This window comes from Schistocerca nitens, chromosome 1, assembly GCF_023898315.1.
Source record: "Schistocerca nitens isolate TAMUIC-IGC-003100 chromosome 1, iqSchNite1.1, whole genome shotgun sequence".
NCBI lineage: Eukaryota > Metazoa > Arthropoda > Insecta > Orthoptera > Acrididae > Schistocerca > Schistocerca nitens.
Window position 1 is genome coordinate 474,782,546 of NC_064614.1, and position 23,803 is coordinate 474,806,348.

The window sequence follows — 23,803 nt, forward strand, 5'->3', positions numbered from 1 at the left end:
TAGTGTGCTGAACAGCGTTACATCAGTATTAACTTCACTTGCAGACTAATGATTACAGCTATTAGATGTAGCACTTTTTTGGGTTGGTTAGTACTTCCAGGTACCTATGGCAAGAGCAAGTCATTAATGCTTATTTGCCCATGGGCAGCAGGTCAGGTGGTCAAGTATAAAAGGGCGGACGCAAATCGGTTAGCCTATACCGATATAGCGACAGGCGTACTCCAGTTAGCGGTGCAGTTACGACCGAGCAGAAAACATTACGTAGTAACTTATGTGACGTGTTTGTGGGACGACTGTTAGATGCAGAGAAAAAGAAAACTAACACACTGAAGTGGATATGTATTAAGGTATCAATGATCACAATATTGTCACGTAGAAGAAGGTGTAAGGAGATGAATGACGAACGCTAACTTCACTTAACGAAGGTGTATTCAGCACTTGCACATACAAGAGCGCGGAGCGAACTGCCTCCGGCCAAAACACGTACAGTATACAGGGTGTTACAAAAAGGTACGGCCAAACTTTCAGGAAACATTCCTCACACACAAAGAAAGAAAATATGTTATGTGGACATGTGTCCGGAAACGCTTACTTTCCATGTTAGAGCTCATTTTATGACTTCTCTTCAAATCACATTAATCATGGAATGGAAACACTCAGCAACAGAACGTACCAGCGTGACTTCAAACACTTTGTTACGGGAAATGTTCAAAATGTCCTCCGTTAGCGACGATACATGCATCCACCCTCCGTCGTATGGAATCCTTGATGCGCTGATGCAGCCCTGGAGAATGGTGTATTGTATCACAGCCGTCCACTATACGAGCACGAAGAGTCTCTACATTTGGTACCGGGGTTGCGTAGACAAGAGCTTTCAAACGCCCGCATAAATGAAAGTCATTCCTTCAATTGGGCCAACTGGCGGTGAATCGAGGAAGTACAGTACATACTGACCTAACTAAAATGAGCTCTAGCATGGAAATTAGGCGTTTCCGGACACATGTCCACATAATATCTTTTCTTTATTTGTGTGTGAGGAATGTTTCCTGAAAGTTTGGCGGTACCTTTTTGTAACACCCTGTATATACAGCTACAGAACATTCCAGTACAATACTTCTTGACATTTGTGGGTACTTCTAGAATGTACTCGAACCGAATATAGAAATTACAATGGTACAAGCCAGGTGAGTTTTTGAACGCACGACCCTCCAATGACCAGTTTAGTATCATAACCACTACACCACGGTCCTACTCAGCTTCTTTTGCGGCAATATTTTCACTTACACCCCTAACGCCTTGTGTGTAAAATGTTATGAAACCCTCCCAGAAATCACACGACAAATGCTTACAGCGACGTGGACAACGAACAGCCGATATCTTTGAAAGTAATGCAGTTACGACTAGGAAGAGCATTAGGTGTTTTCTCTCCCCTTTTTTGAGCACATGTTTAATGTCGCGTGTTGTGAATTGTCTGTTCAGTTTTGTCTCTGTCTGTGTTTGTTTTTAACAAACAAAAAAACTGAAAACAGCACATTATATCAGGTGATAAAATTGTATAATAAATTTCCAAAGCAAGAACAAAATTACTAAAGCACGTTGGTTTAAAAAGGCAGCTAAAACATTCTTCACAAATAATGCATATTACACAACTAAAGATTACTCAGAGGACGCAGAGTAGTGGACAGTAATGAAAGGGGATAACTCTAGCACCTTGTCACATTTCAATACTCGATTTGCTGCTTTCACAAGGGTCTCATGTCAAGATGTATAATGCACGAGAGTCATGTCCGTTGGCTTAGTTTTTCAGATGGAAAGTATCACATTGAAGAAGGAAACTATGGTTTATATTGCGAGTTACATGAAACAATTTGTGTCTGAATGAAGAAACATTATTCATTAGGGAATTAACGAATGAGGCAATGCAGTAGTTTGGACACTGAGTCGTACTTGGAAGGATGGAGCTGCTCTGTCTGGCCATCCTGATTTGGGCTTTTTGTACAGCTAAGGCATATGCAGCGATGGTTCCTTAAGCCGGTATTACACTATCAAATTTCTTTGTCAAAGAAATTTCATGGTATAATAGGGACCTTTGTCAAATCTCGCCTGTCGTTAAATAAATTTGATCAAATCTAGGGCCTCGCTGTAGATTTGATTAAAGAAGTCGCTTGTCTTCTGTTCACTGGAATGTGACATGTTACCACGTGGAGCGCTAGCATCGCTGCAGCGTTTTGTCATCTGTAGTGTTTTTATGAATATTGTCAGTAAATACATTTGGTGTGTACCGACAACTACAAAATTAATAGACATGTATGAAGCTGATGAGGCTCTTTACAACGTGAAGCACCCTGACTACAAAAACGGATTAAGAAGATTGGAGAGCTGACCTGACCTGACCTAACCTAACCTAACTCTCTCCTGTAGCAAGAAATCGGATTGTTACAGTGAGCCTGTCTTCTGCAGATATAGCAGTTCTTAAGTGAGTATTGTGCTTTGTGGTATGAGGATTCACTTCACTGAGCACATACTGAAATGTATACTCATCCATTCTTAAGTAATTGATGTACGACTTGACGTCCTCCACTATAAGCTCACGTAACTAGTTTTGTTGAATGTTTTTATCGTGGTATCGTAAAACCCACGGCTTCGTCCAGGTACTTTTCCTCCACTTCTCTTCCGCATGTGCACACAGTGCAATTGTGGTACATGCAACTGCTGTGGTTAATAAAAAGTTGTTGTCAGCCATCTTGAACTTTGACGAAAAATATGATGACAGTGTAATACCCCTTTTCAACGCCACGTCAAAGATCTTTGTCAAATATATTTGACGAATATTTGATCAAATCTTTGACAAAGAAATTTGATAGTGTAATACCGGCCTTAATGAAAGCCGCGGCCGACCACCTGTTCTATCCTCGAAGGCCACCTGTCCTATCTTCCTAAAGCATGCTACGTATGCTGTGTGTTATATTTTTGCCCACTGACTGGCATTGTATTATTTTTTTAAAATGTTATATCGTTGTGAGATGATCCTTGGATGAATAAATAAATAAATAACAACAGCAGCTGGGAAAAAGGGATGTGGCAGCGTTACCTGCACCCCCGTGGAATGTAGTGAATAGGAGGTAGTTAAAACTAGGATCACGTGCGATTGTAAAAGTGTCCAACAGAGAGGACTAAATGCGATCAGATTTGTTCAGAGTTTCGGAAAGGGAATATTTATTGTGGTAGAGTGGCTAGTAGCCAGCTGAACGGAAAGTGTTGTACTGGTGGTGTTACATTATTTATTGAATTTACAAATTGATAAAAGCACAGTGACATAACTGAAGAAAAGCCAAGTCATCGATAGAATACATAAACGAGTCCAGTTATAAATAGTTCTGTAGCACTTGTGTGGCGCCTCTTTTAGAATCACAGAATGATTTAAGAATGATTCTCGTTTTTCAAGTCATTTTACATATATATGAAGAAAATAAATGTTGCATACAATGTTAATAATTCATGTAAAGTGTCATGTTTGTCTAAGTATATGCATACAGTATGGCGCTAACGATCTTGGTTTGTTTAATGTTTTAGTATATATGCTTTTACACGACAATGAGTCGTCCATTATCACAGCATTATCTTGTCTGGTCTGATCTTACGCTGCTCTGTACGATTGCCTCCTTTGTTCTGTTGAATGTAGGTGCAGCTTATGATTGATATAATAATTATTGTAAAGATACAGCCAATTTTCTTTACACCAGTTCCTATCCCGCAGTACCTAAAGTTAAATTTGGACATTTAATTGTACTAGCGGAAGCTAATGTGGTTTTGCGTAATGATATTAAATTATTGCTAGCTTCGGTAGTCATTCCTGGAATCTTCCGTTTAATAGAATCTACAGATTTAGTTTACGAAGTCCGACGTTTTATTAAGTTACGCGGCGTATATCACTTTCAGTAAATGTATTTTAAACGCAACCACACAAGCCGAAGCTACTTAGTAACTACGGCTTGAGCAGAAATTAATATCTTTTTCAGAGACAGAAATTAATTAGTCCAAATATGAGTGAAAAGCAAATTATTACGTGCAGTCTTTGCCCATAATTCAAGGGAGCGCAGAGATATTGTTTAACGCTGGCTCACATTTCGCTCTGTTGCAACGAATTTATAGCTGACGCTCATGAAATATTAATAAAGCCCGACAAAGTACGTTTCGTAAGCTCCTTGTTTTGAAATAAATTAAAATAATGTTATACGTCAGTTATACTGGACATCGTAGTAATGAGTTGCAGGTATATAATATCTGGCTGAAAGAAGTAGATGGCACTCCGCCCTCCAGTTACCATCTTTATAGAACATTTGGGATTCGGGCAGGCCGGCCGCTGTGGCCGAGTGGTTCTAGGCGCTTTAGTCCGGATCCGCGCAACCGCTAGGGTCACAGGTTCGAATCCTGCCTCGGGCATGGATGTGTGTGATGTCCTTAGGTTAGTTAGGTTTAAGTACATCTAAGTCTAGGGGACTGATGACCTCAGATGTTAATTCCCATAGTGCTTAGAGCCATTTGAACCATTTGATTCGGGCTGTGCTGCTGCTTGCTTCAGTGTGTCTGATTATGAGACAGAGCACCGCTGTCGGCCGTAGTCGCTGCGCCGCGAGTGGTGAGTTCGGTGATCCTATCGACGTCGGCACTGTCCGTGTCGAAGGAAGTCACAACAGAAAGGGAGTACTTCCCAGATAATTGAGGAATTTTTGAGAGTGTAGTGTTACGTATGATGCATGTTTTGTGCCACTTCTGGGGGTTTTTAGCGTTCAGTAATTTTCTGATATTTGGTTGTATTTTTGGGTGACGTGTATCTCGGCTAGCAGGAACGAAGAGTGTAACCGACCTGTTTGATGCAAGAGTAGATCTTGTGGACGCATTGTATGACAGGCAAGAAAGGCTTGGTTTCTGTGTAGCTGGCTGTGGCGTCTAACAAGATATGCTGTAAGGAGGAAGCGGCATAACGGATATAGTCAGTGATTTGGAATGTGAGAATCTACAGATCCTCGTTATTTCCAGTTGGCGAGACAGGAGTTTTGGATAACATTGGTATGGTAGTTGTTTGTGAATAGTGAGCAGGACAAGCACGTTGTCAGTTCTAGATGGATTGGGGAGTTACGCAACATTTCCCCCTAGGACGTTAGGGGACACCAGGACAACATTGGCATTTACTGTGGCAATGAAAACCACACTGATGAAACAAAACATAATGATTTAATGGCGCCTGGTGACGTTGCTGGTACGTGACGGGGTAAGGCAGCGGACAAGTGTTCCTATCGGAGCACTAAAAATGTAAATATGTTGATGTTTATTTAAAAGACTGAGTGAAAAGTGGGGTACCAGTGATTACGTAATCTTTTAAATAAACAGGAATATATTAACATTTAAAATGCTCCAATAGGAGCATTTTGCCACTGGTTCCCTTCTTTTCTCTGCTACAGCAGAGCATGTAACTCATATGAAAAGAAATGTATTGGTCAGTAAAATTTAGATACTCACTTATTTGAAATTGAAGTAACGTAAAACTAATTTTACACCTCAGAACGGGTTTTACGAGCACAAAAATTTTGCATGTGCTTCAGTACTAGAATATCGGGTCCCCAAATGATAACGGAGCATGTTTCTCCGTGCTACGTCACTTTACAAACTGCGTTTTCGCTTCGCTCCGGATTTTACGTGCGTATTTTCCGTGTACAAGTAGGGTAAATTTGAACCTTGATATCTCGGAAACGGATAAAGATATGAAGAAAATTTTCAAGTTTTTCAACATCGGGTTTTTAGGAATACATTGTAAATATTACAGCCATTTGCTGTCCACAGCTGTCTCGGAATCCACTGTTGGGATTGGTACGAAATGAATAAAGATATGAATAACATTTTCAAGTTCGTTCGAGATCAGGATCTTTGGAATATATCGTAAAAATTTCACCCATTTGCAGTGTATAGCGGTCTTGGTATCCTCGGCTGGGTTTTGGTCCTCCGGCGACGGCGAAAATATAATAAAAACAAAATTTTGTTCAAGTGATTCAAATGGCTCTGAGGACAATGGGACTTAACATCTGAGGTCATCAGTCCCCTATAACTTAGATCTACTTAAACCTAACTAACCTAGGGACATCACACACATCCATGCCCGAGGCAGGATTCGAACCTGCGACCGTAGTGGTCGCGCGGTTTCAGACTGAAGCGCCTAGAATCGCTCGGCCACAGCGGCCGGCACCCATTTTGTGGGGTTTTCCGAGGTACCGCCCATGAAGTAATTGTGCCTCCGTAAGTGCCATCAGTCCCGCCGTAGACCACATCAAATGCAAAAAGAACCAATGGATTTGTTCCATTTACCTTAGAATAAGTAAGTGTGTAGTATTCAGACCCTGTGCTGTAGTAGGATAGTGACACTAAGACGATCCTTCTGTTTGGTATAGAAATGGTCCCCAGACCAAGGGCTATCAGACAAAATGGTTCAAATGGCTCTGAGCACTATGGGACTCAACTTCTGAGGTCATTAGTCCCCTAGAACTTAGAACTATTTAAACCTAACTAACCTAAGGACATCACACACATCCATGCCCGAGGCAGGATTCGAACCTGCGACCGTAGCGGTCTCGCGGTTCCAGACTGCAGCGCCTAGAACCGCACGGCCACTCCGGCCGGCTACTATCAGACAACTGACTAACTTTTTATCTCCAAATGAAGCCGAGATATGAGCACAGGAAAATCCCGTTTTAATGCGCGGCGTTTTTGAACATATTAGATACGAATGCTGTCGCATGCTCACCGATGTAAGTGGAGCAGAATAAATGGGGTACCATTCTAGCGACGGCCGCAAATGGGGAAATTCACTGTCATTAGTGATTGAGAAAGAGCAGATTGCTATTGCCTGACGCCTTGGAATTTGCGAATATGGTCGGCTGTTCCCTTATAATAGACGCGAGCATCTGTCAAAATTGGCTGAAGGACGGAGAAACCACGAGTAGGCGCCAAGTGTGACAGATACGATGACAGAGTATAATACTGGTGCAGGCACAAGTGTTTGGGAACGCACCGATCAGCGAACGTTGTTGGACATGAAGTTCCACAGCACATAACCCGTACGCGCTCCCACGTTGACTCAATGTCATAGTTACGATTGCAGTAGGAACGGGACTATCGAGAGTGTACCGTGAATGAATGGAAAAGCATCGTTTGGTGATATGAGTCATGTTTCTTGTTTCACCATTTTCGGTTGTTAAGTCCCCATATGCCGACGTTCATGTAAATGGCTGCTCGGAACATGTACCGCACCACGGGCGAAGGCCGTCGAGGGCAGTATTTTGTTGTGGGAGACGATCACTTGGGCTTCCATGGGACACAATGACAGCTGTGGACTACGTGAACATTACTGAGGACCACCTACATCCCTTTATACTTGATTTCTTCCCTGACAGTGATGGCATCTTCCATTAGGACAACTGTACGTGTCACAAGGTCAGAATCGTGCTACGGTGGTTTAATGAGAACAGCAGTGAACTGTCGTTGATGCGTTGTCCTCCATCTTCGACTGCTCTGAACCCGATGTAACACATTTGGGATGTTACCGGGCGCCAGCTCTACGGAGACCCACCACCGTCCCGTAATTTACGGGAACTCCGTCACCAGCGTGTAGACATCCGGTACCTTATACGTCCGGGACCCTACCAAGGACTTGTAGAATCCATATCCCGCAGAATATTTGATGTATTGCGTTCGAAAGGTGAACCAACTTGCTATTAAGGAAGTGCTCTTAAAATTTTGGTTCAGCAACGTATGCCGGACGGCGCTGGTAAATCAACACCACCTCTGCAGTTCTACGGGAAATCGGCTGTGGATTTTTATGTCAGCAGGAACAACATGTGTGAAAGAAATAGTTGAATAAGTCGCACTGAAGATTAAAAAATAGGGTGAAGAAAATTGTCAGGATGGGGTGAAATGTTGAACAGGGAATCGGAACAATTTGATAATAAGATAGTTACTAACTGCTCGATACAAATTATGAAAAGTTACTTCAACAAGCTCCATTCCGAAACTAATACCTCCCACTTTCGTGTTGGCTTCGAGTGCCCAACCAAGATTATGTTGGTGCAGTACTAATTTTTGAAGCTTCCTCGTAAAAACCTGCATGGTAGCACTCTAAAACTGCGCCTGGCATCGAGGCGAGTACAAAGCAGAGCTGTTTCATTGAATTCCTCGGTAGTCAACAAATAGCTAAAAATGTACTGAGACAATCCTGTAGACGAGAGTAATATGCGACTGTGAATACTGCGCTTCAGTAGCGGTGAAAAGGATGCACATGACGAGTCAACCCTGTTTATAATGAACAGGTTCTCGGTCAAGTTATCCAGAATGACGGCCGCATTATGATAAATGAATTGAGTGCACACTTGATTGCCGGTAGTTATGCCTTGGCTAAGATGTTAACCAACCTAGGTTATTACAAAGTGTGGGAGACATTGGTCCTGCAAAAGCTTGCACAGTTCCCGAAAATTCATCGAATAGAAATTCATCCGCATCTGCTGAACCAATACAAGGTAGGACGTGTCAATGTTCTGAACTCCCGCATCAACTTAGGTGAAACGTGGTGTCATAACTACGAGCCAGAATCAAAAGACAATCTGAAAGCACTTTGTCATATCGCTGGCTTGGTTGCGGAGTATCTTTGCGAGCGGCTGTATTGCAGAGTCGAGCACGGGACACGGAGCTGCTATGTTGTGTTGAGGGTAGCTTTACATGGGAAAGGCACTACTATGGAAGTTCAAGTTTGGCTACAAGTACTATTATTTTGAAGTAAAGAGATATGGAAGAGTATTCAGTGAAAAGTGCGTAAAAAAGTAATTAAGTATGAGCAGTGCCGCCGACAACGTATTTGAGTATCCGCCAGTTCGCGTTTCGTACCGTACAACAACAATCATCCGCGTCATATTCGGCCTCCCAGAATGAAACTAATGTGAATCTGTAAAAGGAGAGCAGTCAAGTGCCAGTGTCTTCTAGCGAGCGTGAGAATATGCGTTCGGTAATCGCGTTTCCGCATCATCAACAGTCAGCCATGTTATATTATTACAAGAGTCAAGAAGGACTGATAACAGATATCTGTGTGTACTTGGTGAGCGTTAGAACTTCGTTCGACCATTCGGCTTCCGCATCATCAACAATCGCCCGCGTCCTGTCGGTTACGTGTACGCTCGTCCAAGTGATAATTGTGGACAGTTAATCATCACCATTTCCCGTGTATCTATCACCGAAGGTTCGGCCAGAGTAAGGCTGTCAAATACGAGTGACGGTGTTAAGTACAATAGTGACAGACATTCAAATTGTCAAGAATACTGTACAATAATAAGGGAACGATAATTATGATCTCTCAGCAATTAGGAAGAATATTAATTGGCATCAACACTTACGACTTAGTGTGTAAACAGTGCAACCTGCTATTTTCTTATCGTCTCAGAATATAATTGTTCATACCAGACGTAGGACAGTGTTGAGTTTAGTGTTTAGTATTGAACGGCTTCCCTAAACCCATTCGCATATTTATTAACATAATTTTAGGCAAGGCAGCAGCAGTGTGGAGCAGAAATAATACGATCGCCGCCGGAGTACCAGGTACGTGGCGTGGACAGGATGCACGATCAAAGTGAGAGCAGTTTAAGGGTCCCCCAACAGTTGTACCCACGGGCGCGTTTCAAGTCCACTGAATGGTTCAAATGGCTCTGAGCACTATGGGACTTAACATCTATGGTCATCAGTCCCCTAGAACTTAGAACTACTTAAACCTAACTAACCTAAGGACAGAACACGACACCCAGCCATCACGAGGCAGAGAAAATCCCTGACCCCGCCGGGAATCGAACCCGGGCACCCGGGCTTGGGAAGCGAGAACGCTACCGCACGACCACGAGATGCGGGCCCACGGAATGGCGACGTACGAATTCTTCAACAAAGGAGTAGATCAGGAAAATACTATCTGTAGGCCAAGTGATATGCACAGTCTTCTGAGATAGAGAGAGTGTAGTTGTTTTGGACATGTTGGAGACTAAAACAGTCATCAGTTCAAAACACTATAAGACGACACTGATGAAACGGAAAACCCCAATCCCAAATCATGACAGAGAAGTAAAGAAACTTACGCATGCTACACGATAACGCCACGCCTCTCAGACGTTTTGCGACCTTGGATATTATTGCCAAATTTGGCTTGGTTGCCTACAATATCCACCGTGCAGTGCAGATTTAGTGAAGTTTGGAAGGTAGGAGACGAGGTACTGGCGGAATAAAAGCTGTGAGGACGGGTCGTGAGTCGTGCTTGGGTAGCTCAGTTGGTAGAGCACTTGCCCGCGAAAGGCAAAGGTCCAGACTTCGAGTCTCGGTCCGGCACACAGTTTTAACCTGCCAGGAAGTTTCATACCAGCGCACACTCGGCTGCAAAGTGAAAATTTCCTTCAGATTTAGTGCCTTCAGACTTCCATCTCTCTCGACGAATATTTTTCTGGTTTTGATGCTGTCGCCAAAGCTATAAGTTAGTCTCTTCTGGTTTTTGACGAGTGTAGCATGCAGGCTCTTGTTTATCATTGGCAAAAATGCATGATTATCGATCGTGACGATGTTGAAAAATGATGGTACGCAAAAGAAAACTTGCTCTATTTAACTGAATTATCGTGCTTTCTGTATTTGTTTTAGATTCCATCAAAGTAATGGAGGCATTAGTTTCGGAATGTCCCTCGTATGTACAGTGTAGAATACAGGAGGATGTTAGGATGGCGTGACTGGATGTAAGAATGTACGATAGAGGGTAAATGTGTAGACTTTTTAAAAGGAGAAAGAGTTTGCTCACTGGGAAAGAATGGACGGCGTGAAAGACGGTGTTGTACTGTCAGCATTCTGTGATCAATGACACGGAAGTGGTTTTAAGGTGAAAGAGGAGTGACAAGGCGGTATTTGATCGAATAGCTGACTTGAGGAAAACGCCGTGCTCGGTTAGCTCCAGGCTGAATATGTGCATGTGCACAAAGCCCCACCGGAAAGGCTACGTACCGGCTTTGAAGCAGGCGAGCTGGTCGAAGTCGTCGGTACACTCGTCCCTGTTCTCTGGCAGCATGGCCTTGCCGCGGAAGTTCTGGATGCGCAGCCTGCCGCCGCGGAACTCTCGAAGCTCCCTCTGCGCGTCGTCGCTGGAGCCGTAGATGTTGGAGCCGTCCAGGTAGCCGGTGATCTGGTTCATCTGTTGGCAGGTTCAGCTCAAAGCGGCTCGCTGCAGAGCGAGGGAAGTCCGAGTCATCTGCTGGCAGTAACTCATACATCATTAACCAAATGTTAAGACCAGTGCTAATTAGAGGGCTCTGCCTCTGTTGATGGGGAAAAAAATTGCACGCTCCTAGAACCATAAGGAGAATACATGACCAGTACAATGTGTGCACATGGAAAATCTTTATTTAACGGCAATGTATATCCAACGATGTTAGAGCCAGTCAGATTGCCACTCCAAAAAACTGACCTTTTAATTCTCCAAGCTTCGTTCACTACTGTCTCCTGCGCCTTTTGTGAGCAATAGGAAACAAACCTCATCCTATTTTTTGCCTTTATTTCGTATTCCACATTAAGGATATATCGGCATCCAACAAATTATACAACAAATTATTAAGTTGGTACAAAAATTCGTAGCGTTTTTGTTTTGCATGTTGGCATTCCTGTGGATATGGGTTCATTTATCGACTGTCATTTTTCGTTTGTAATTCACTGTCGCTGTTCGAGTTTATACATTGTCATTTTGTCATTTGGATATAGGTAGTGGAGCTGTGGAGTCTAGAAAATCGAGTGGGGAAATCGGAACATTTCCGACATATTCTTCTATTTGAGTTCAATAGAGAGTTGACAGCGGCAGAGGCGGCCGTATATGGGAATAATGCCATAGGACAGAGCGCGGTAATAAAATAGCTTTCTCGTTTTAAGCAGGTCGTGTTGACAATAGTGACTCTACAAGTTCAGGAAGACCCTCGGGATTTGTTGAAGATCGTTTAAACGCATTAATCCACAATGGTCCACATCAGTGAATTCGAGAACTGTCAAATGTGGTGAACCGTGGTCATTCCACCATCGTTGCGACATTTGCGTGGAATGGGAATGGTTCGAAAATAGGGTATATGGGTACTGAATGGTCACAGCCAAAATCATAAAAATCAGTGGGTGGTCATACGTACATCTCTACTTGCTCGTCATCAATTGGCTCGTGTACAGCACCGACCAATCCTATCCTCTATCGATACTGGCGACGAGAAACGCCGTCTTTATGGTAACATAAGGAAAAGAAAGGAATGGCTGAGCCCAAACACAGTGTAATAAATACAGTTATTTCATCAAAACAGACATTGTAGCCATTAACGACATAATCACACCTGGCGGGGCTAAAATGACGATGCTGTATAACAATAATCTTCCTATACTTTATTTCACAAATGTACGAGCATTTGAATTGTGACTTTGTGACACATGGAGATTTGGATCCGCACTGGGGGCGTGATCGGATGGCTGAAGTGGTTAAGGCGACGGTTCACGACAAGCGGGCAATCCGTATTCGAGTCCCGGTCAGGCACAAATTTTCATTTGTCCCAAGTAGCTAACGCTAATACGTATTTGCAATGTGTGTACCCATTTCACGACTTCTCTCATCGTTACGATGAAGTCTAGAGTCTCTTGACCGAGAATTTCCCCTTAAAATGTGGATCCAACATATCTGCCGCAGCATGAATAGATTTACATGCATACTTGTACCTCAGTGTCACTGCATCTTTAATGGAAAATATCTCTACTGGAGAAAGGGTATTACATGCTACGACTATAGCGTCTACTGCCCTTGAAATACTACCAAGGAAGTACAGCGTTATCGGCTTCAACTTTGCGTATGGCTTCTGACATTGATCACAAGAGACTATGCTACATCAAACTGCTGCTACATTTCGTCTGTTAATACAGAAGCTTTAAGTGTTCCCTCGCTCTGCACGTTGGGAGTACAATAGTAACTAACACAGCCTCTTTATTCTTAAGTAAAATGTCCGAAAAAGTCACAGTACCTGCTCAACAGACTGGTGATGGGAGCTTTAGTATCGCAGAGGTATGCCGTATATCTTTTTCGTCTTTGTTCTCGATAAAGCGTGGGAGACCTGGCGCTCCTTGAAGAATAATACCGTCGTCTTCGCTAGATGGATGCACTCTTACAGCCTTCTCAGTGAAATTGTGTCCTTTATTAGTAGATTAAATATATGTGATACACAGTCTATTCAGTATATGTGTGCACATTGCTCCTCTACAATTTTCGACGGGACAAGCGTACTTCTCGCGTTGTCTGTGACCACTGCTACGAACCTCTCCGCACCTATTTCAGTAGTAACTTCAATTAGTTCAGATGCAATATACTGTGCAGTTTCTCTTTCCTCACCAGGTCGAATACTTTTATAAATACTGGACGAGGTGCCGTCACGATCAAGTTCAGGGCATTATTCCCTAATAACATCAGACTACCCATCCAAAAACAATCCAAGAGCAGTTGCACAATCCTACGTCTTTGTCATAAATGCCTTCACATGGTATACGGTAGAAAGCAAAGATGTGCTAAGCAGGTGGTAACTAGGAGAGTCATAGCCAGGTCATATTTTCTGAAATGCTTCCTGCCAATATTTCGAATTCAGCATAGATACTGGAACAGCTGAAGCATACATAGCCCTGGCAACAGCTTCGTCATTATCACTATCAGTTCTTTGATAGGTATCCTTATGCCCCGATGAGGAGGGGTGTGACAAATCGGTCGTTACTTGTTCACTGAGAGAAGAATCAGAAGGCATTGATGATAACGTAAATGAAGACGCCGTCCTTTACACTTCAATATCCTGCAGCCTATTATTTGTTGACATTTTTTTTTTTGCCCTTTTTGCTTGCGATGTATCATCTGAAGCTACCCGTTTAACAGGCTGACAGCAAAGATCCCATGTGATAAGATGTTCTTTTAAGTGTGGCACCAGGGCGTTATGATATTTAGTTTTACAATACTTACATGTTGTCTCCATCTTACCATCGACTTGTCTTCCATACCTTCGATCGAAGACGCATTCCACTAACTAAACTTTCCCTTTTGATTGCGTAAGACAGCTCAACGTGACGTCAACTGGCGTTATATAGACCTTGAGGCTGTGACCCAATTTTTCTTCTAGGTGTTACCGAATTCATTACGTTTTTTCCAGCGTACTAGTCCCTATGCGTATGCAGTACACGCTGCCGAATGGTATAGCAGGTTGCGTGTCAACCGGGATGAAAAGAACCATTCCCGCTATTCTTACAGGATTTTAAAAACTGGATTGGTGCATAAGTTCGTAGCTTTCTTCCGTAAGTTAAATAAACACAACAGATACATATGACAGAGACTTTAATGATCAATAGTATATTCTCCATCTCTACAACAGTATTTCAACGCTGGGGCAACTGTAGAAATTACGTGGTGTTGAGGCGAAGAACTAGTCGAGCCATCTTCGGAGTGCATTTACATCTGGAAAGGAAGTTCCTAGATGGTTGTTCGACAGAAAGCGGGAAAGACGAATATATGAGAGAGCAAGATCAGATGAACAAGGTGGATGCGGAATGATTTCCCATCCCAACTCCTGTATAGTTGTTTTTGTCAGTCTAGTAGAATGCGGCCAGGCGTTATCGTTGAGTAGCATCACTCAACGCAGTCTCCCTCATCGTTGTTTTAGGATTTTGTCTGCAGGTTGTTTCAGATGTAGACAATATATGTTAGCAATGATGGTTACACCTCGGGGAGGCAATTCGCATTTTGGTACCAGCTCGTGTGCTCGTCGTCGTGCTGTTTTCGTTAACACGTTCCTTTAACGTCCAGGGACCACTAGAATCGTGTGCCATGTCAATTCTCCGGATATGAACCCAATGGAACGTTTGTGGAGCCGACTGAAACGAACTGTTTTTGGACATCGTAAACGACCCCGTACTCTGCGCGACTTACGCAGAAGCACCATTGAAGAGTGAAATGATGATCTCTTCTATGTTATGCCGGGGCGGGTTCAAGTCTGCGTTCGAGCAAGGGGATGTTCCATCACGTGCTGACGTTACTCAGCAGTGCTACGAAAAAAAACCATGGGAAACAGACGATTCTGTCATTACAAATATATATATTTTTTTAAATTTGGTGATACGCCTACATTGCGAATGAATGTATAGCATGCCTCGGAGCCAATTTTTGTTTTCTGTCCCACGAAATTCGAAATAAATAGGCGATGATAAACTTTTGTTGACATATGTATCACTTTTTGGGTAACTGGGAGTGGAGGGTTGGGCGCCCATTAACGGAGACTACCTGCATTTATACTTCGTGTGGTCTCGATAGCTATGAACCGCAGTACGGGGCAGCTACGTGCAGTATTATGTATATTTACTGCTTAATTTGCACATAATGCTGCAGATATTTAGTCTCCTCGGGAAACTCGAGAGTGTGTGCTGCACATCGCACAGCACAGGACCCGAAATGAGTTAAAGCGTACAGCCAGAATAGATAGTCTACGCCGTAAGAACAGTATGTATCAAGTGGCACGCCTTTGTTATAATCTAATTTGAATTTCTTTGGCGGAATATATTGTATATACGGCGTAGCAATTATCTTTGTCTCATTTTTACTCCATTGTTCTGACACTGACGACCCGTCTGTGGTGCATACATCTGCATGATGATTGCGGTTTAGAGGTCACTGGGGAATATTCACGCCTATTAACTCGCTCTCACTTTCGAAGAAAAGCTTGCAGAGCACAAGTCACCATTGACATTTGTTCTGCATCACAATATTATGCACCTGGTTTCTGAATCCATTTATAAATGGAAGAAAAAACCTCTTCTGTGTATTTAACTACTTTCCTGGATGTTTTCATATTTTCCAGGATTTTATTTTTGCAATCGGGTACACAAACATACTAATTAAGTGACGTGTGATGGCCATCTTTTTTTTAAAAAAAAAATGTGTATTTACGAACATTTCCTAAGGCATTTACTATCATTTAAATTTGTCAGTATGAGATTTCCATATTATTTTTTTTGGTGGGCTGGTTCTTATTCTTTAACCAGCAACGCTTTATTTTTAGTTCTTGCTGGAAATAACATCTCCAAAGCATTCATATGTTTCAGCCGTGTCTAGCATTTCTAGTGTAATAGTTAACGAACACTTCCCTTTTTTTATCTTGTTCTGCCTTCTGCCATTTCTTCCTTTTCCGTCTTCCTTGCTGTTCCTCTGCTTCAACGGTGTGGTGTTCGTTCACTATAAGTTTTCTCTTTGTTACAGATGACAACTGCGTTTAATAAATTTGCCCTTTCTCCTAGTCTTCTAGCTCATGCGGTTCATCACGCCCTGTGAAATATTGCATTCTGGAGTGCACTGTAGGTTACTCTTGTTTTCTTAATCGCGTTTTTCTGTACGTGCACATAATGCCCTCATCTTATTTTGTATATTTATATATCCGTCGACACCAAATTATTGCTAATGATTGGGAAATCCAGAATCATACTTTTATTCGATGATTCTTTCGTCTCCAAGATTTAAGAAGCGCTGTTTGATAATTTAGTGCTTTTAACAATAGGCTTGTTCAAGTTACGATAAAAATAAATTACCGAAGACAAAGGGCAATTGCTGGTATGTGCTTCACTGGTTGAGTATAAAGATAGTAATACTCAGATTTATATTGCGTAAACTTGGAGATAAACTCGTTTTGCTACAAATCATGATATGTTCTGCAATAATACAACAAAGTAAATTACACTATGAATTGCTTCTTTATTATTCATTGCTATTCTTTTCAACGAATGTGAATATTTTCGTTGTTTCTTTGATGTATAAGATCAACGCCAATTTGTGGAAATAAAATGATTAAAAATTATTATTTTGCCTTTTGTAGGCACACAGCCAGTGCAAGAGATGTTGTTTTATATAGGTTCCGTGATGTTGTCTGAATGGTAAAGTAGACTCTTTGGAATATGGACGCTGAGTAGCGATTCTCAAGGGAACAGAGATAGAAAATGGACGCCATTTAGCTGCGAATGTAAGAGGACGCAATTGCGCGTGTGGCTACGGCATAATGGCTATGTATGCAGCAATTACTTACTGCTGTGAGAGGCAATGTAATTCCTGTGGGCCTCATTACAATGATAATTATGATAATGTTTCCAGAGAATTTTAGAGGAAGATTACGGTTTGGCCAAACCGCGCATAAGAAATATCTGCAACTGGCAGATGAGTCATGATTGTTATTGCTGTTACTATTATTACTATTATTATTGTTACCGAGCCAATACATCGCGCCAGCGGCTTCTCAGAAAGTAAGACTGAACGATTTCGGACATCCCGTTCCGTAAAACACGTATCAGTGTCTTAAGAGTTATTTTTGGACAGTACATTACGTGTGTGAACCTTAAACGTAGTTCTATAAAGGTCAAAATGGTTCAAATGGCTCTGAGCACTATGGGACTCAACTGCTGAGGTCATTAGTCCCCTAGAACTTACAACTAGTTAAACCTAACTAACCTAAGGACATCACAAACAACCATGCCCAAGGCAGGATTCGAACCTGCGACCGTAGCGGTCTTGCGGTTCCAGACTGCAGCGCCTTTAACCGCACGGCCACTTCGGCCGGCTATAAAGGTCATTAAGTCATTGTTACCGTAAACAGAATCTGTAGCCTAACGTCCTAAATACCGAGAATCATATCATAAATGAAAGTATACAATAAACGAAGATAATATTGTCTGACAGAATAGCTAAGTTTGCTCTTAAATGGAAAATTCATTTCTTGCTGATTAATCACAGTCATTACGAATTTTTTTGCACTACCAATACAAGATTCTCAATTAACCCTTTGAAAGTAATATTTGATAACTGTTTAAATTACTTAATCTGATAAAACAAAGAATTTTTTATACAACTCTACTATTTACTTTTATATGCTTTGATAAATCTATGTATTGATGTCTTGGATATTGTAATTCAGCCTTACCTTAGTATTTTGTTGTTGCTTTGAAGTCATTCATTCTTAATAATTAATTTATTACATATCTGAAATGACTATTTAATCAAAATTAGCAACAGTATCGATTACTGTGATGCTACACTATGTAACGATTACCGCGTCGCGTAATGCAACAGTTTATTCAATTTTGATTGTTTCTATAAGGCTTTTTAAAAATTTTGAAGTTTTGAATATATAGTAATATATACTAATATATACTAATTTTGTAATTACAAATGAACTCCCGCCTGAGTAATGTCCGTCGTCGCGCTTACGCGTTTTACTAATTGTTCCGTTAGCTTACATCCAAAAGTCCGATTGGTTTCAGGGATTAACTGTCCGCCTTAGGAGTGGCGACCGTCTTATTTCTTTAGATAATTAAATTTCAGTTTCTTTCATTAATGACAAATTCGACTAACTATTGAAAATCAATCTTTGTAATTACATATGTTAGCGGTCACTCGTTATCGGGGCAGGGTATCCACCCGTCATATAAGCGATTACATTTACAAAAATGGCTCTGAGCACTATGGGACTTAACTTCTGAGGTCATCAGTCCCCTAGAACTTGGAACTACTTAAACCTAACTAACCTAAGGACATCACACACATCCATGCCCGAGGCAGGATTCGAACCTGCGACCGTAGCGGTCGCGCGGCTCCAGACTGTAGTGACTAGAACCGCTCGGCCACCCCGGCCGGCTTACATTTACACTTTTCCACATCATTTTAGTTTACTTTCTTTGCAATCGATGCCTTTCCGATAACGTAGGTGTACACTTAGTCGTAGTCGAGTGCAGCATGTGCTGAAGGTTGTGGGAGATGTAGAGTGCGTCTGTTGCAAACCTATGTAACACAATTTTCACATTAAAACTGGCTGTACATCTTCAGTTAATTTTATCCACAGCCACGGAGCTCAAATATCAGTGTAATGGATGAATTAACAATTTTTATAATTCAGTTTCTCACACTGTCCCAACAGACAAAGTAAGACGACTTTACGGTAAGGTCAGATACTATGTTTAGGCTCTTTCTGTATTTTCCACTAAACTGTCGTTCGATTGAAGCTATGTGTTGATCACGGGACACACTCAACACATACTGCGGTGAGCACATGCAAATATCACGTACACCGTCAGCGAAAAGCGTAGCTATGAAATTTCCTTATGTTTCGGTGGCTGACCTGTTCTCGAGGACCGAAGTTGCACTCAGGCCTGGGCGCTGGTAGCGATCGCACGAACTCCATACATCTCTCTCCGAAACGAGAGAACGTACGATCGTTGTTGGGTATCAGTATTGGAAAACAGTCCGGATGTCGCTTCGACGGGGCTATGATGTCACCATTCTCACAGCAAGTTATTCCAGTCCCACTCTGACCTGAAACAGTGTTGAGCAGCATAGAGTCTTTGCGCACTGAATGTTTCATTTACTGATTACAAGGAACTAACCAGTGTATCGCCTGTACGGGCCGAATCCGATCTCCACCAACTGAGTATTTTGGTATGGGGTATCCTTGATCTCCGGTAGTTCGTTGCAGGGTAGTTACATTTCACTGGACTCACCGCCTCCGTTTACTTTTGGTCTGTATTACACAGGAAATATTTTCACAAAAGTGCAAATCTCGATTGTATGAGCTGTATGTCTTATTTGGGAACAAACTTGTTCCATTCAATCGTGCTGCTTCCTGTCTACAACAGCGGTTTCTATTAAACTCTTCGCCCTCACCTTTGGATACAGTACTGCTCGGGTCTGTCTCGGGTCTATTTTTCCAGTCTCGGGTTTACTTTTACAGTATTAGTTGTACGTTCATAGTGATACACAACAGTACGAATGATTATACTGACGAAGAGGTGGCCAATATGCACCTGGTGTATGGATTCACTTAATGCAATGGAAGAGCGATCCGACGACGCCATGGTGTGCTGTTCCCGCAGTGACGGCAACAGTATCTTCTGTACCTATACATAGGCGTCAACAAGGAACAGGATCATTCTGTTTTAGAGTGGAAGATAATGCGCTAAGAGCGACTGGCGACAATTGTGATATCAGTAATCCGCACGTCATACAAGCTCTGAACACAAGCCAAACGATTCTGAGAATCTAACATGAACAACTATGTTTTGGTGACTGCACGCTACACACTTTTTCACGGTTGCGAAAGTATTTCCACAGAAATAAATTTAAATGGAGCAACAAAATGAGAAATTCATAATCACAGTATTGCTATTTAATGAACCACTGGAGATCACGCGTCCCTTCCTATATCAAAATACTCAGAAAATATTCCTGAACAATCTCGGAAATTATTTTTCTGTCCATCCTTCCGATTGGAGGTTGAGGAACTTTGGCCATTGACTTATGCAATAAAATGGAACATATACAGCCGTCCTTACGATGTTATTTATTATATGGCTACCAGTTTCGGTGTTTCAGTACACCATCTTCAGGCCTTAACTGACGCTGACGGGTTAACTCTAGTCTACATACGATTCATCAGTGGCCATCATCTACACTCCTGGAAATGGAAAAAAGAACACATTGACACCGGTGTGTCAGACCCACCATACTTGCTCCGGACACTGCGAGAGGGCTGTACAAGCAATGATCACACGCACGGCACAGCGGACACACCAGGAACCGCGGTGTTGGCCGTCGAATGGCGCTAGCTGCGCAGCATTTGTGCACCGCCGCCGTCAGTGTCAGCCAGTTTGCCGTGGCATACGGAGCTCCATCGCAGTCTTTAACACTGGTAGCATGCCGCGACAGCGTGGACGTGAACCGTATGTGCAGTTGACGGACTTTGAGCGAGGGCGTATAGTGGGCATGCGGGAGGCCGGGTGGACGTACCGCCGAATTGCTCAACACGTGGGGCGTGAGGTCTCCACAGTACATCGATGTTGTCGCCAGTGGTCGGCGGAAGGTGCACGTGCCCGTCGACCTGGGACCGGACCGCAGCGACGCACGGATGCACGCCAAGACCGTAGGATCCTACGCAGTGCCGTAGGGGACCGCACCGCCACTTCCCAGCAAATTAGGGACACTGTTGCTCCTGGGGTATCGGCGAGGACCATTCGCAACCGTCTCCATGAAGCTGGGCTACGGTCCCGCACACCGTTAGGCCGTCTTCCGCTCACGCCCCAACATCGTGCAGCCCGCCTCCAGTGGTGTCGCGACAGGCGTGAATGGAGGGACGAATGGAGACGTGTCGTCTTCAGCGATGAGAGTCGCTTCTGCCTTGGTGCCAATGATGGTCGTATGCGTGTTTGGCGCCGTGCAGGTGAGCGCCACAATCAGGACTGCATACGACCGAGGCACACAGGGCCAACACCCGGCATCATGGTGTGGGGAGCGATCTCCTACACTGGCCGTACACCACTGGTGATCGTCGAGGGGACACTGAATAGTGCACGGTACATCCAAACCGTCATCGAACCCATCGTTCTACCATTCCTAGACCGGCAAGGGAACTTGCTGTTCCAACAGGACAATGCACGTCCGCATGTATCCCGTGCCACCCAACGTGCTCTAGAAGGTGTAAGTCAACTACCCTGGCCAGCAAGATCTCCGGATCTGTCCCCCATTGAGCATGTTTGGGACTGGATGAAGCGTCGTCTCACGCAGTCTGCACGTCCAGCACGAACGCTGGTCCAACTGAGGTGCCAGGTGGAAATGGCATGGCAAGCCGTTCCACAGGACTACATCCAGCATCTCTACGATCGTCTCCATGGGAGAATAGCAGCCTGCATTGCTGCGAAAGGTGGATATACACTGTACTAGTGCCGACATTGTGCATGCTCTGTTGCCTGTGTCTATGTGCCTGTGGTTCTGTCAGTGTGATCATGTGATGTATCTGACCCCAGGAATGTGTCAATAAAGTTTCCCCTTCCTGGGACAATGAATTCACGGTGTTCTTATTTCAATTTCCAGGAGTGTATAACTGGTTTTCGCAGACTACCTGTAGCAACGATGTTGTGTCTCCAACCATCAACTCAATGCCCTGCTGATAGTTGGATACACAACATCGTTGTTACAGGGGGTCTGCGAAAACCAATTCATAGATGTTGCTCAGTGATTAATCGTGTATACTACTGGAGTTAAACCCCTCAGCGCCAGTTAAGGCCTGAAGATGGTGCACTGAAACACCTAAACTAGTATCAATGTAATAAATAACATCGTAAGGACGGCTGTAAGCGTACCATTTCATTACGTTTGAAATTATTGTCGGTGGAGTTCGGGGTCACCTAATACAGCGGTTAGATAAAAATGTGAAATACAGCTCGAAACGTATGCTTGAACATGAATGTAGATGCTAGCCAAGCCTGGAAGTTGCGTTGTTGTATTTGGCCACAAACAGCGTCTGCGAGATGTTCTCAATACGTTGAAAGTGTTCGTGGTGGTCAGAACAGTGTTCCGTGTAGTTGTCATTGAATCACGTCGTACTCAAATGTATTCGAAAGATGGCAAATTGTTGGTGCTTCCATAACCAAAGTAGCGGAAATATTTGGTGTTTCAGGAGGCACTGTATCAAATATTTATACGGCATATAGGGAAAGCGGAAAACCATCCTCTAATTTATAATATGGAGAAAAGTGTATGTTGAGTAGCCGTGACATACGGTCAATGAAGAGGATTTTGACGAAAAATAAGAAAACGATGTCTGCAAAAGTCACTGCAGAAGTGAGTGTCATACTCGTGAACTCTGTCACCACCGAAGCAATAAGATAAGCAGGAAATTGTAGGGCGAGCTGAAATTCCAAAACGAGTTAGCAGCGTTGAAAATGTCCGTAATAGGAAAACATAATGCCGAAGCCATAATACTTGGGCTAGAGAGTAATAGAAGAAAGTAATATGGTCTGATGGGTCTTGTTTCAGACTGTTTCCAATTTCTGACGAGTTTTCGTTCCAAGAGCGAATCATGGTGGAGAGTGAGTGAGGATTTGGCAGCCATATCGTGGTATTCCAAGGGCGCTATGGTCACTGTGCAAAGCTCCATTACTGCCAAGGATCGTGTGAAGAATTTGGCTGATCAGGCCCATCACATGGCACAATGTTTGTTCCCCATTGGTGATGCTGTGTTCCAAGATGAGAGGACCCACGTTCACACACTTTGGATCGTTCACGACTGGTTTTGTGAGCACATTTGCCGCGTTTCCCGTGGTCACTAGATCTCAGTGTTATTGAACCTTTATTGTCTAATTTGGAGAGAAGGGCGAGTATTCACCATCCACTACCATCATCGTTTCTCGAAGTTTCCACTCTTTTGTAGGAAGGATGGTATAAGACTCTGTAGAAAATGATACAGGACTGAAATGATAAATAAATCAAGACCCTAAACTGTCGACAGGCGTTGATATACATCAACGGGGACAGTTGAAAGTGTGTGCCCCGACAGGGACTCGAACCCGGGAACTCCTGCTTACATGGCAGACGCTCTATGCATTTGAGCCACCGAGGGCACAGAGGATAGTGCGAGTGCAGGGATTTATCCCTTGCATGCTCCCTGTGAGACCCACATTCCCAACTTGGTGTCCACACACTACATTCGTAGTGTCTCTGCTCATTACACTCATTAATCGCGACAGAAAATCTTACCGAGTCCCGTAAGAGTTAGGGCAATGCGTGTGCATCCAGCACAGAAGAAGAAGGTCAATGGTCGGTTAGCCTTAACTGTATGAAGAGGGTATATTTTCTTTCGGACATGTCCGAAAGAACAAATACCATCTTCTTATCATA

At 43.1% G+C, this 23,803-nt stretch overlaps 1 protein-coding gene across 1 annotated transcript in view; it reads right to left on the reverse strand.

Annotated features, from left to right (window-relative positions):
* Positions 1 to 23,803, reverse strand: part of LOC126252011 (peroxidase-like) — a 184,593-nt gene that overhangs the window by 33,047 nt on the left and 127,743 nt on the right. Inside the window, exons 9-10 of the mRNA XM_049952798.1 lie at positions 19,254 to 19,447; positions 11,062 to 11,248 (exon numbers count right to left, since the gene is read on the reverse strand). Coding sequence (XP_049808755.1) covers positions 11,062 to 11,248; positions 19,254 to 19,447 — 381 coding nt within the window. The remainder of the gene's footprint in view (positions 1 to 11,061; positions 11,249 to 19,253; positions 19,448 to 23,803) is intronic.